At 43.2% G+C, this 15,000-nt stretch overlaps 1 protein-coding gene across 2 annotated transcripts in view; it reads left to right on the forward strand.

Annotated features, from left to right (window-relative positions):
• Nucleotides 1–15,000, forward strand: part of SIAE (sialic acid acetylesterase) — a 177,596-nt gene that overhangs the window by 126,516 nt on the left and 36,080 nt on the right. For both annotated transcript variants that reach the window (XM_068240293.1, XM_068240292.1), the window contains exons 3-5: nucleotides 2,101–2,276; nucleotides 2,375–2,513; nucleotides 2,641–2,836. In XM_068240293.1, the coding sequence (XP_068096394.1) occupies nucleotides 2,101–2,276; nucleotides 2,375–2,513; nucleotides 2,641–2,836 (511 nt within the window). The remainder of the gene's footprint in view (nucleotides 1–2,100; nucleotides 2,277–2,374; nucleotides 2,514–2,640; nucleotides 2,837–15,000) is intronic.

The following is a 15,000-nucleotide window of genomic DNA, read 5'->3' on the forward strand; positions in this document are numbered from 1 at the left end:
CTATACTTGGAGGATACCTGTACCTATCTAGCCTGTGCTGGGAGAATACCTGTACCTACCTAGCCTATACTGGGGGATACCTGTACCTACCTAGCCTATACTGGGGGGATACCTGTACCTACCTAGCCTATACTCTTGGGAATACCTGCACCTACCGAGCCTACCTATTTTGAAGACAGATGGGCACCGTGCACTGGACAACACAGGTCAGGTAATATATAAATGCACACACGGGGGTACATTTATACCCCTAGGGGCAGCAGTGAGGCATGGATGCGGCCGATTCCCAAGCTATTTCATGTTGAAATTGATCAGGAATCTGCCTGCGGACTATGGGCAGCTCACAGATCTCTCTAATCGGATTAGATTAGAGAAAGATTTGTCTCTTGGTCGAATCTGCCCATCATCTCTAGATGTATGGCCACCTTTACATTTATGTTAGTGCAGGTTGAGAAGCTGCAGCTTGGAAGTATAAATGATCAGAGATTTTTGTGAGTCATTTTGAAATTTAGTTTAGATTTTGTGCTTCAAGCTTCTATTAAACTCAAAATTGCATACTAGACCCTTGCTTGGTAAGTTACAGGAAAAAAGGTTATGAAAATTAATTGGCTCACTTTTTGCACAGAAATCCAGGAAAAACTGAACACCAAGGAGGTTAATCGCTTTATGATCACTATACAAAATTAACATTTACTAAACCTATATCAGCGTATAGCAAGCAGGCTATAGCTTCTGCAGTGTGTGTTGCATTGCAGCAAGGATTGAGTGAAATCTGAACATTTCTCCAGTGATTATCTTTATATAAACATAGCCTTGTACAGGGAACAGACAGGCTTACTGCAGCAAATGGCATAAAGGGTTACTCTAACCAAAAATCTAGCTCTGATAAAAGACTAACTCTGCTTAGTTCCACATTTGCAGAACCTTTTTAAACATATATAATCAACTTGGTTTTAAAAAGAGCTTTATTGAATAAATGAAACAATAAGCCATCAAGCAATAATGAACATTTTGTCAATGAAAGGAGTACATCCCAACATTGGGATATGACAAAAAGAACGAAAAGCAGATCCTTCTGCTTGCGAGAAAAATAGAAGAAACACATAACAAATAACTTGAGTCCAAAGAGTCGGGAAATTTAGTTGGAGTGATTACACTTTTAAAAGATAACATAATTATTATCGAGTAAGTAGGCAGGCACATCTCGTCCGCATGTCCAATGAATGTAATCCATGTGTTAGTTCATCAAACCTCCTTACCAGAACCATTCTACATAGGGGATTATGTTAATTCTTAGAGCCATCTGCACAGTAATTACACAATAGTGGATATAAAAGTTTTATACTGGGATCCATGAGAGATCAGAGACCTGAGACACTATCCATTTCTATATTGTCGAAACCGTCAAGTTAAGGTTGCCAAATTTTAATAAACTGATGTTCAGTCGGTAAGGCGATCGTTAATTTTTTCGCAAATCATTTTATGGTTTACAGTCCACAGTATCTGATCAATAGAGAGGCCAGGCTGCTTCACTTTAGATGCCACATGGATTTTAACAGATGCCACAATATGCTGTATCAGTTTATGCATAGGGTATTTCCATTTTTTAGGCTTAAATCCTAGAAGGAACACTTTATTAAACATATATAGTCAACTTAAAGCAAGGTGGAGATCATCATTTCTCTGCATTGAGATTTTCTGACATTGAGGCTGCCATACTTCCTCTTAAACAACACCATTTGCCTGGCAGCCTTGCTGGTCTATTTGGCTGCAGTAGTGTCTGAATAACACCAGAAACAAGCATGCAGCTAACCCAGTCAGATCTGACAATGTCAGAAACGCCTGATTCGCTGCATGCTTGTTCAGGGTTTATGCCTGAAAGTATTAGAGGATCAGCAGGATAGCCAGGCAATTGGTCTTACTGTTTAAATGTGGGCAACACTTTGAATGTGTTGTCACAGAATTCTTTCAATACCTAATGATCATTTATGGATGTAACGATTTATAGATGTTAAAGTAATTCTGAATTGAACAATCTGCTTATGATAAAATTTAAAGAAGAGTTAAATGTTCTTGTATCTTTATACCTCTACCTACTAGGCAATGAGGGGATCTGGAAGGTGCTGTTGGACCCCATGGATCACGGGGGCCCCTACCAGTTGGTGGCCCAGCAATTCACTGGCAAAGAAGTGATCAGCATCCATCTGGATGACATTCTGTTTGGCGATGTTTGGCTGTGCAGCGGACAGAGCAATATGGAGATGACAGTATCACAGGTACATTGCTCTGTGGATTCATTTGTCATGGTGGCTCTCCTGATTTAAGTCCCCATTTTAGTGATCTATAAAACAAATTAAATATTGTTTACCAACAGATTTTTAATGCTAGCAAGGAGTTGGCGCAAGCGTCCCGCTATCCCTATGTGCGACTCTTCACAGCAGCACTGGAGACATCTGCTGTAGAACTCCAAGACCTTGCTAAGGTGGATCTGGAGTGGTCACTGCCCACAGCCAGTAAGATTTTATTGTATAAAGTAATACAAAACCTCTGTTTAAGAAAAAATGTAAACTGACATTATTACAGCAAACAATCCTGCCATTAATTATTGTGTTTCCGTATTTCTGAACCTATTATAAAAAGAAAACCTGGGACATGGTGACTTTACCTATTTTTCTGCGGTCTGCTGGCTGTTTGGGCGGGATTTGGCACGCAAGCTGAAGTATCCAATAGGACTTGTGGAATCTTCTTGGGGTGGAACTCCAGTTGAGGCCTGGTCATCTAAAACTGCTTTGCACAAATGTGGGCTTCACCAGCTCCCAGAGGACATGAGACTAAGGTGAGAAATCCAGCTTTGGCCTTCACACGTGTTCTGCTTTCAGTTTCATCTAATGCTGATCATTTCAGACTTGCTTGAGTTCAAATGGGTTCTACGACTACAAATTGTAATATCCATAATGGACAAGATTTTCTGGTGTGTGTCCTTGCTCCTCCCGCATTGGTGGGATTTCCATTCTGTAGTGTTGTAAGGTTTTGGGTGGTAAGAAAAGCATTTATACTGTATAAACAAAAGAAAAGAAATAGCAATTCATCCTGTCAAATCCCATACACAGTTACACTTACAGAAAACCAGTAGTATGATCGCATCTCAAGGGCAAAGTGCCCACCAATACGTTCTTAGAAGGCAGCCTTCCTAACTGCTGTGGCCAGCATTTGTGGTCCAGATGGTATGTGTGCCAATGATGTCACTACATGTTTCGGTGCTTCCACTCCTTCATCAGGTGAGTCACTGGCTAGCACGTGTCGGGTTAAAAGGAGTTGTGCGGGTCTCAGGTTGCCATAGCATCGCAGATCACATCATGGTGCATGCGTAACCACATATGTCGCATAGCCTGAAGGGACTAGGCAGAGAGAATTATGGAACGTGTCTCCACAGAGGCTCACTATTGTCAGCTGTGTCATAGGGAAAAATCAGCGGGACTGATTTAGAGTAATCAGACTAAAATCAAGCAACAAATTAACCATGGAGGGTGGTTATAAAAGGTGGAAACTTAAGGGTGCTTTCACACTGGTGCGGTAATTTTACTGCGTCCCCCCCGTAGCCCAATGAAAGTCTATGGGGCTTTTCATACCAACACGATGTGACTAAAGTGACGTTTTTGCCGCAACCCCACCACAAGGACAGATCTATGCTACTGTGTGGTTGTGCGGCAGACCAGAAGTCATGTAAATGTTTAAAAAAAAAAATGTATGCGTGGCAGTGTGCATACGCAGAAGCGTATTTTTACAATAGGCATCCGTAACAGGAAATAAATGTTCCTTGTTTGGCTGACAGCCAGAAGGGGATTACCGTGTACTAACGCAGTAATCCCCGAAGGCCTGTTTTTGGCGGCGCGGCAACTACACTGCTAATGCCAATCCGCAGTCTGAAGCTAGCCTAAAAGAGAAGTCACTTGTGAACAGTGGCTTGAGAATGCAGTATACAATGTGAAATAAGTGGTTTCTTGGTCTCAACAAACCATAAATCATCCAAGGGCACCATCTTTTATGGTGAAGCACATCAGGACCCCAGCTGCCACGCTCCTCTTCCCCACAGTCTCTGCCTGTAGGCTGCAGCTGCCGCACATCCTTCCGCTGTACACTCACCGCCACTGTCCTTCCTGGTTACAGCATCCTTCCTTGGCACTTCCTGGTTACTTTTCCCATGTTGCTCTGTGACCTGATGGTGCACATGCGCTGGGGTCACACATGACGTGCGCTGCATGTCACACAGGGATAGGGGAACGGTAACCAAGAAGTGACAAGGAACAACGCTGTAAGGATGGCAGTGGCACGTGTACAGCTGAAGGATGTGCGGCAGCTGCAGGCAGCCTACAGACTGAGAGAGTTAGGAAGAGAAGTGTGGCAGCTGGGGTCCTAATGTGCTTCATCCTGAACAGCCTCTACTGTTAGCCTCTTCTTCCCTCAGGTTCTGCTGGCTTATTGGCTTTCAGTAACAGCGGATACTTGTGTGTTAGTCCATATATACGCTAAAGAAGGGAGGACTCATTATAACCAGCTGTCAAACAAACATGGACAGCAACTAGTTATAGGTTTTAGTAGATCATGTTTTAAGTATTAGTAAAGGCTTTTCGCCACAATTTTAAATAAGTTTATCTTTTCAATGTCCAATTTATATTGAAATTACTATTGTCCATAGCTCCGCCCATCTGTCTAATTGTTTAATGGGCGGTAGATTATAAGTTTTCAGCCGTCACCTCACCTGAAGAAGGTGTGGTAAACACGTAGTGATGTCAGACAGCTCACACGTGACCAGGCTCCACCCACCGCTCGTCCCTCCAGACACACACCGCTCCTGCAGCTCTGGCCAAGCTATGGAGCAGAGAGAGAACCCGCTGGCGGCTTGACATGCGCTATTTACGTCAACACTGTAATTGCATACTAATGTGGACAATCTATGTATTAAAAAGGTAATGCACCATTGGAGCGCTCCTGTTCTTCTTCTTGTTTTGTACAGCTAACTGGCACCACCCAGTCTTAGGAGCAGCACCTAGGAGCAAAATACTGCACACCCAGTCAGCACAGTGCAGCAGAGCGCAGGATTTAAAATATCTGTTTTTTGTTGTTGTTTTTTGTTTTTTTTAGGATAAACTGTAGGATGGTGGACAGAATTTGCTTTCAATAATGGCATGCATTCAACACCCTATGGCCTATGTATCATTAAAAAAAGAGAAAAGAAACAACTGAACAAACAATATAATGGTATGACCATGCTTGCTAGCATATTGCTATGGGGCTATAGCAAAGGGGGGTCATTGGTCTTGGCCGTGGTTAAGAGGGTACAGCTAGGGGTGGCTCCAGGGAGGGACTTGATAATGCTATAGCACCCCCCAGCAGCTCCATAGCACCCCCAGAGCTCCCCCATGAATTTTGCGGCAGCCCAGTTGGTGGAGGAGAGAGGACTAGCAGCAGCCAGCCTAGTGAGTCATTAACTTCTTTGCTCGCCTTCCAGCACCAAAGCTTTCTCTTCCCCTTTGTCATCAGCTGACACTGTGTATCAGTCTCTGCAGCTGGTGTTTCTATCATGTGATTCGCTGGTAAAGTGCTGGAGAGTCACATGATAAGAAACAATGGCTGCAGAGACAGATATAGTGGTGGCTGACAACGAAGGAGAAGAGGAAGCTTCAGTGCTGGAGGTGAGCGAAGAGGTGAGTGACTGGGGAAGGGGGGGCGAGCATCTGGACACCTATACTACAAGGGCAGCACTTAACAGAGTACTGTAACGATTGCGGAATTATCTCCATGGTCAGCGCACAAGATGTGCGCTGACACTGCGTAAGTCCTCCACAAGCGTATAAAATGACAGAACCCAGCTTTGGTGCTATGCACCTGTAAAGAGAAAGTGAGCACAGAGACAGAATGTATGTGTGTCCACCAATCTAGTTGCCACCCGGCGACGGTGAACACACAACAGTGGAAACCAAGTGGGAGCGCAATCGCAAGAGTGGAGATTGCGAATAGCGACACAAGACCGAGCAAGACAGAGCACAAGTGTAGCAAGAAAGACACAGCAAATAACAATAATCAGAACGCCAAGGAAAATAACGAACGCACTCGCTGCGCAAAAAGCACAACAGTGACAAAGCACGCTAATGGCGCGGTCTCCGCACGAAAAGCGCAACAGAGACAAAGCACACCAACCCTAACTAACCAATGAAACATGAAAACGAATAGAGAACGCGAACGCTTGATAAACGGTTGCCTCACCGAGCCTACAGCAAGCGTTCGCTCCAGACAAGACAGACAGAAGGAGTAGCCAGTAGCAACCACAGCTCTGGCCTACACTCCCAGACAGAAGGAACCACCGCCACTACCGCTAGGGCGAATGCGATCCCAACAGACAGTACGATTTCCTGTCGACTGCCGCTGGCGACAAGACAATCGCAACAGATAGACAGTACAAAGCAACACAGATAATACAATCTGACTACGCTAGAAAGAATGCCTAGTGCACTCCCAAGGAATTACTCTAAGATAATCGTAGCAAACGATTTGTAAAGGCTGACACTCCAGGTAAGTAAGCAGAAACAAACCAGTATGACCGGCCGGGAATTCTGGGAAGAAATGGTATTTATACTGCAAACCATCAAAGGAAGCAGCTAAGCAATTTGCATGACAAGTGTATGCAAATTCCTCCCCAGAACAGCAGCTCTGCAACTTGCAGAGTGAAGAAAGGTCTCTTTTCCAGAGACCTGCAGCACTCAGACCTAAAAAATGGTCAAACAGCTGTCTGCTAGTGCAGACAGCAGCGCTGATCATTACAAGTGAAAGAACAGAGGCGCCAGCAGAATAAAAATAATACCAATTTAGAACCAATTAAAATGTGGGTGGCAATGGTGAACTTGCCTACCCTACAGAAAGCCAAAAACCACTTTGTATGGTACAAAAATATAAAATTTTTATTTAATTTAGTACGCCAAACAAAAACAATTAATTTGCAACGCTTTTCACGGGTCACAAGCCCGCTTCCTCAGGCAAAACACATACAAGCAGGAGTAACTGAAACAGAAAAAACACACAACAAGGGGTCCATATAAAATAAACAGAATGACCACAGATAATCAATGATAATCGGCAACAATAAAAATCAATAAACTGATCAATAGCCAATCGGCAATACATAATTGGTCAACATCAATCTATAATTGAGGAACTAGTGTAGACCTCTTTCAGTTTATACCTTCATAAAAATTATCTACTAATTAACTATAAATTCAATTAATAAAATTAACTCAATCAATCCAATTAATAAACAAGTTATACGTATGCACATAGAAGGTAGGATAGAGGCAAACATTAAATGATATAATAATAATAAATAATAATAATAATAATCATATAATAAAAACATAATATATAATAATATACCTTTTTCATTAAGAGTATTTTCATTAAAAACGGGGAGGGGGGGGGGGTGTTGTGGGGAGGGAAATTCGGGTGGGGAGGATGGAAAGGAGAGGAGGGGGGGGATGAGGGGAAAAAAGGGGGGGGGGTGAGGGGGGAGGGTCACATTAGGGACCTATATCACTAGGAGACCTATTAGGGACCCATATCACTATGCGCACCTCCAGTGTCAGCCATAATTACACTAATTCATTATCAGTTGCCCATTTAGCAGTAGTCTGTGCTGTGCATTTCTCCATATAGACATGGCTGTATTGTCCTGTAAGCCCAGCTGCAATCACATAGGCTATAGGGTCAATTTGGTAATGGTAACAGTTACCATTACCAAATTGACCCTATAGCCTATGTGATTGCAGCTGGGCTTACAGGACAATATGGCCATGTCTATATGGATAAATACACAGCACAGACTACTGCTAAATGGGCAACTGATAATGAATTAGTGTAATTATGGCTGACACTGGAGATGCGCATAGTGATATGGGTCCCTAATAGGTCTCCTAGTGATATAGGTCCCTAATGTGACCCTCCCTCCTCACCCCCCCCCCCTTTTTTATTTTCCCCTCTTCCCCCTCCTCCCCCCTCTCCTTACCATCCTCCCCACCCAAATCCCCCCCCCCCCCCCCCCTTTCCCCCGTTTTTAATGAAAATACTCTTAATGAAAAGTATATTATTATATTAAGTTTTTATTATATGATTATTATTATATCATTTTAATGTTTGCCTCTATCCTACCTTCTATGTGCATAAGTATAACTTGTTTATTAATTGGATTGATTGAGTTAATTTTAATTCTATTAATTGAATTTATAGTTAATTAATTGATTGATAATCAATTTTTATGAAGGTATAAACTAAAAGCGGTCTACACTAGTTCCTCAATTATAGATTGATGTTGACGAATTATGTATTGCCGATTGGCTAGTGATCAGTTTATTTATTGATTTTTATTGTTTCTGATTATTGTGATTATCATTGATTATCTGTGGTCATTCTGGTTATTTTTATATGGACCCCTTGTTGTGTGTTTTTTCTGTTTCAGTTGCTCCTGCTTGTATGTGTTTTGCCTGACGAAGCGGGCTTGTGACTCGTAAAACGCGTTGCAAATTAATTGTTTTTGTTTGGAGTACTAAATTATTAAATTTTATATTTTTGTACCATACAAAGTGGTTTTTGGCTTTCTGTAGGGTAGGCAAGTCCACCATTGCCACCTACATTTTAATTGGTTTAAAATTGGTATTATTTTTTATTCTGCTGGCGCCTCTGTTCTTTCAATACGCAATTATCCACCGGGTGGATGGGTGTGGACACCCTTTTCTTCTTCACAGAGAGCGACTTTTTAGCCTGAGCGGGGACAGGTCTAATCTCCCCGTCTGCGAAACAAGTGGTTGCCTGATCTCGGCAACCTACCCTTGTGAGTATGACTTACTTCATTTACGTTTACATCAATTAACTTACAATAATACACTATTGAGGGCTCTCAATTGTTTCCTTCTTCTCTCTCCTTACATAGTCATGTCACAGGCTGCCCTCAGAGGAGCTCACAGTCTAATATCTGCTATATGTATAGTAGGTCATTATTTCTTATTAGAAAATGGGGCTTCATTTAAAGTTTTGCTGTTGATGTCCACTGTCTGAATTACACTGCTGCCAAGTTCATGTACATATGGCCCTGCCCATGACTTATCATTACCACGTCCACTTTGCAGTGCATGGACACACTCATTTTTTTTTTTACATAACACTAAGCACGCCGCAGGTCAGCAGCTGCCCGCCGGTGAATCCAGTACCTTTCATAGCACCCTGAATAAAGAAAAAAAATCTTGGAGCCGCACCTCCTTGGAGCATTCTGTACATGTGGAAGCAAAGTCGCCACACATGGATGGCAGCAGAGGCACCACGCTTTGGTGATAATGTGCAGCCCTGTCTCAACCCCTTTTAGAACAGCGTATGTGTAGAACACTCCCATTCATGTCTGCTGTGCATAGCGCTTGGGGATGTGATGGAGGAGTCGCACAGACCCAACAGTGCAGCTATTCATGCATCATAGCTGTGACTGATGCCATTCACAGATTTTTAAGTTGGGCAACAGCAGGATGATGGAGGAGAGTCCAAAGGAGCTGATGAAAGAAACCCCATGAATGTATAAATACTGTTTTGTTTTTTGTTTCTCTTAGTTCAGAGTTGATAAGAGTGTAAGGGCTGGAACCCACAGGAGCGCTTTTGGCAGCGTTTTGGCAGCACTGCGATATGCTAGCAGTTTGCCAAAACGCTGGGCTAATGTTAATGGATGGGGCAACTTCCACAGGAGAGTTTGCGTTTCCCAGAAACGCAAACGCAGGACCTGCAGCATTTTGGGAGCGTTAGCGCTTCAATGTAAAGTATTGAAACGCTAGCAGAAACGCTCAGCAAAACCTAAACTGAGCGGTTTTGCTAGCGTTTTGCGGTTCAGCACACTGTAACAAAATGAAAAATAATTCACAGGACCAATCAGGATAAAAACGCAAAACGCTACGCACCCGCTGGGCAAAAAAATACAATGTTGCAAAACACGACCAAAAACGCGCATGAATCCGCTTGCAAACCGCTCAGACAAAACGCTAGCGGTTGCGTTTTGCGTTTGCTGATTTCAGTGGGTTCCAGGCCTAATAGAGTGTTGGGATGCAGAGGGCCTTGGCAGAAGGGGATTATAAACATTGTTAGGCTTCTTGCAGACTACATGCGATTCCAATTTTTTTTTTTTCCTTCCGATTTTTTTTTTTTTTAAATTCAGATTTAAAAAAAAAAAACTACTGCATGCTGCTAAGTTTTTTTTTTTTTTGTTTTTTTTTAAATCTGAATCAGAAATTAAAATTGTAGAACAAATCGGAATCGCATGTAGTGTGCAAGAGGCCTAAGGCCTGGAACCCACTGAACTCAGCAAACGCAAAACGCAACCGCTAGCGTTTTGTCTGAGCAGTTTGCAAGCGGATTCATGCGCGTTTTTGGTCGTGTTTTGCAACTTTGTATTTTTTTGCCCAGCGGGTGCGTAGCGTTTTGCGCTTTGATCCTGATTCGTCCTGTGAATTATTTTTCATTTTGTTAGTGTGCTGAACCGCAAAACGCTAGCAAAACCGCTCAGTTTAGGTTTTGCTGATCATTTCTGCTAGCGTTTCAATACTTTACATTGAAGCGCTAACGCTCCCAAAATGCTGCAGGTCCTGCGTTTGTGTTTCTGGGAAACGCAAACGCTCCTGTGGAAGTTGCCCCATCCATTAACATTAGCCCAGCGTTTTGGCAAACTGCTAGCGTATCGCAGTGCTGCCAAAACGCTGCACAAAGCGCTCCTGTGGGTTCCAGCCCTAAGACTGCTTCTTACCACTGTGCTCCATCCACCCAATACTTCTGACTTCACAGTGGTCTGGAAGAAGAAAGTGTTGGGAGGATGAAACCCCGCAGCAAGAGGCAGTCCTACAGGTAAATTACACTTTTTTGTGAGTGGATGCGCCTTGTGGCAGGGGGGAGGGGCCACAATAATTTTGATGGGGGGCCCAACCAACTGATGTTACAGCCCTGTTGGGGACTGCTGTATTCATACAGGAGTCGTGGCAGATGTAGCCCTGGCAAGTTGTCTCCGCTTAAAACCATCTGGGTAGCTTTAGGACCGCTTGACACCAATTAAGAGGCAGTGTCTACACTTAATATAATAGGAACATATAAATGTGGGATGGCCTGGCACCTTAAACAGAGACAACGGGAGCCCAAATAGCGCAGTATGAAACTGTAAAGGGGTGTATTTGTACATGTGGTATAAAATTACAAAGGCAGGTTGCATGAAGGGGCAACCAACCGTTTAAGGCAGGTGGAGATGTATAACTCCACTGGCGTGTCCAACCTGGACTGGTTGCGGTCGCTCTCTTGATGGAAAAACGATTTGTAGCCTACGTTATGGTGTAAACCATATGGGGCTAAAAAGGTACCCCTCCAGACCTCATGGGTTAGGGTTTTTTTTACAGTACAATTAAAATGCGCCCAAGGGTATATAAAACAAAGTTTACAACACTAAAATCGGAAAAAGGGGAGGTGGCATACCTGAATAACGACAGTCACATATGTCAATAATAATTAAGCACAGGCAAGTCGTTTCACGGGTCTAAGCCTGCCTCCTCAGGCCAAGTACAGTGCCTAGACACATGAAATACGGAGTGCTCAGTACACCGATAAGAAACTTAAAAATAATAATCAAAACATCTGAATATTCATGAATAGTAGCAAGACAGTTCAAAAAAATATATATAAATATATCTACATAGTAAAAAGTGCAACACATCCGCTCCGTCATCGCCGCTAGGAGATTGCAAGACGACTAAACTGTTTCGCCATCTATTTACTCAATACAGTGCTGCGATCTAAGCCTGGGGGCGGAGATTGCAGGGAAACACACGCGCCGATGCGCGCACATCCCCACTTAAATGACTGACTGAACTCCGCTCCATTATCAGCCTCGCCACTAAAAGACTGTTAAACATCGAAACCACTGTCTATTTACATTGTACAGCGCTGCGATCTACGGCAGCGCTGTACTGGGGACAGCTAGGTGACACGGCTGTCCCCCCTGGGCGGCATATAAGCGATCCGCTGTCGTAGGCTGAAGCCTTTGACAGCCAATCATGCTGATTGGCTGGCGGGGGGAGGGAGGGTTAAAAAAAAATAACCAAAAAATAGGTAAATTTTATTGTTGAAAAAAATTAAAAGAAATATTTGTAAAATAAAAAATAATCATCCTAGGAGTGACCATAGCCCAGCAACAGAAAGGGGGGGATCACTTGTGTGCTGCCTTCTTCGGCCCTGCAGCGAGCCCTTAAAGATGCAGTGGCCTTACTTGTAAAATATAGCCTGGTCACTTGTGGGGTTTAAGTCTGTGGTCCTTAAGTGGTTAAAAGGGGTATTTTCCATGAGTCATAAGTAACAATCAGAGATATAGAAAAAAAAGAGAATTTAAGGTACCAGACATGAACGTGTCAAACCATATCTGTGGACATAGACTTATAAAATCTATTATTCAAACATCATATATACCATAAGAGACTTGGCATGCTTATTGTGGGTCAAAAATTGCAAGCTACACTGTAATATACCAGAGTATATTATGCTTATTACATGAGTTAAGAAAAAAAACACATATATCCAGGCACATCGCCTCTAGTTAGAACATTAAATAAGTCATTAAGGATAAGGAGGTGCTGAAGGGGGTGTGTCCAGAAAACAGCAAAAATCTATTAACCCTTCGCACTCTCGCATGCAAATGTTCAAACAAATGCATTCACAGATTCACTCATCCAGGCACCTCTGTTATCCCTACAGCTAAGTTAAAAGCCGGGGTCTTAGTTCACAGAAGAATGCATTCTTAAAGCCCATACACACGACCGGATTTTTTTAAACGACGGGTCATTTGGACGTCCCATCGTTCAGTCGTCCGGACATCAAATCGGGCGTGTGTACAGTCCGTCGTTCAGGTGATAAGACTGACTGGTCTGGCGGATCGCTCAAGACCGGTCTCATCACCTGAACGATGGACTGTACACACGCCCGATTTGACGTCCGGACGACGGGGTGTCCAAACGACCCGTCGTTTAAAAAAAATCCGACGTGTGTATGGGCCTTTATGCTTAGTCACCTATACTGCGCAGAAGTACCCAGGTAAACATAGGTGTCCTAACTTTGGCCCTGTAACATGCATAGTGCAGACATACAAACATTCATTGCATCAAACCTATCTAGGGATTAGGAGCACACATCCTGACGTCCTCTTCTGGGACAGATAGTGCATCTTACCAATCGCACAAGGGAGCTAACGTAATGTATCCATACGCACCATGCACATACACCAGCATAAGCTGTGTGCATGCTGACAAAAAAAGAACATACAGGGGAAGGAGTGCACTGAATTAAAACCCTAGCCACAGGGGTCAGTAACAAGAAAAAACACATATATCCAGGCACATCGCCTCTAGTTAGGACATTAAATAAGTTATTAAGGAAAGGGAGGTGCTGAAGGGGGTGTGGCCAGAAAACAGCAAAAATCTATTAACCCTTCACACTCTCGCATGCAAATGTTCAAACAAATGCATTCACAGATTCACTCATCCAGGCACCACTGTTATCTGAATCTGTGAATGCATTTGTTTGAACATTTGCATGCAAGAGTGCGAAGGGTTAATAGATTTTTGCTGTTTTCTGGCCACACCCCCTTCAGCACCTCCCTTTCCTTAATAACTAACTTAATGTTCTAACTAGAGGCGATGTGCCTGGATATACAGTGGCTTGCAAAAGTATTTGACCCCCTTGAAGTTTTCCACATTTTGTCTTATTACTGCCACAAACATGAATCAATTTTATTGGAATTCCACGTGAAAGACCAATACAAAGTGGTGTACACGTGAGAAGTGGAACGAAAATCATACATGATTCCAAACATTTTTTACAAATAAATAACTGCAAAGTGGGGTGTGCATAATTATTCAGCACCCTTTGGTCTGAGTGCTGTCAGGTGCCAGTAGACATCGCCTGATGAGTGCTAATGCCTAAATAGAGTTCACCTGTGTGTAATCTAATGTCAGTACAAATACAGCTGCTCTGTGACGGTTGTCTAAGAGAATATTGGGAGCAACAACACCATGAAGTCCAAAGAACACACCAGACAGGTCAGGGATAAGGGTATTAAGAACTTTAAAGCAGACTTGGGCTACAAAAAGATTTCCAAAGCCTTGAACATCCCACGGAGTACTGTTCAAGTGATCATTCAGAAATGGAAGGAGTATGGCACAACTGTAAACCTACCAAGACAAGGCCGTCTACCTAAACTCACAGGCTGAACAAGGAGAGCGCTGATCAGAAATGCAGTCAAGAGGCCAATGGTGACTCTGGACAAGCTGCAGAGATCTACAGTTCAGGTGCGGAAATTTGTCTATAGGACAACTATTAGTCGTGCACTGCACAAAGTTGGCCTTTATGGAAGAGTGGCAAGAAGAAAGCCACTGTTAACAGAAAAGCATAAGAAGTCCTGTTTGCAGATTGCCACAAGCCATGTGGGGGACACAGCAAGCATGTGAAAGAAGGTGCTCTGGTCAGAAGAGACCGAAATGGACCTTTTTGGCCAAAATGCAAAACACTGTGTGGCAGAAAACTAACACTGCCCATCACTCTGAACACACCATCCCCACTGTCAAATATGGTGGTGGCAGCATCATTCTCTAGGGGTGCTTCTCTTCAGCAGGGACAGGGAAGCTGGTCAGAGTTGATGGGAAGATGGATGGAGCCAAATACAGGGCAACCTTGGAAGAAAACCTCTTGGAGTCTGCAAAAGACTTGAGACGCGGGTGGAGGTTCACCTTCCAGCAGGACAACAACCCTAAATATAAAGTCAGGGCAACAATGGAATGGTTTAAAACAAAACCTATTCATGTGTTAGAATGGCCCAGTCAAAGCCCAGATCTAAATCCAATTGAGAATCTGTGGCAAGATCTGAAAACTGCTGTTCACAAACGCTGTCCATCTAAT

The sequence above is a fragment of the Hyperolius riggenbachi genome, chromosome 6 (genome assembly GCF_040937935.1).
Source record: "Hyperolius riggenbachi isolate aHypRig1 chromosome 6, aHypRig1.pri, whole genome shotgun sequence".
Classification (NCBI taxonomy): domain Eukaryota; kingdom Metazoa; phylum Chordata; class Amphibia; order Anura; family Hyperoliidae; genus Hyperolius; species Hyperolius riggenbachi.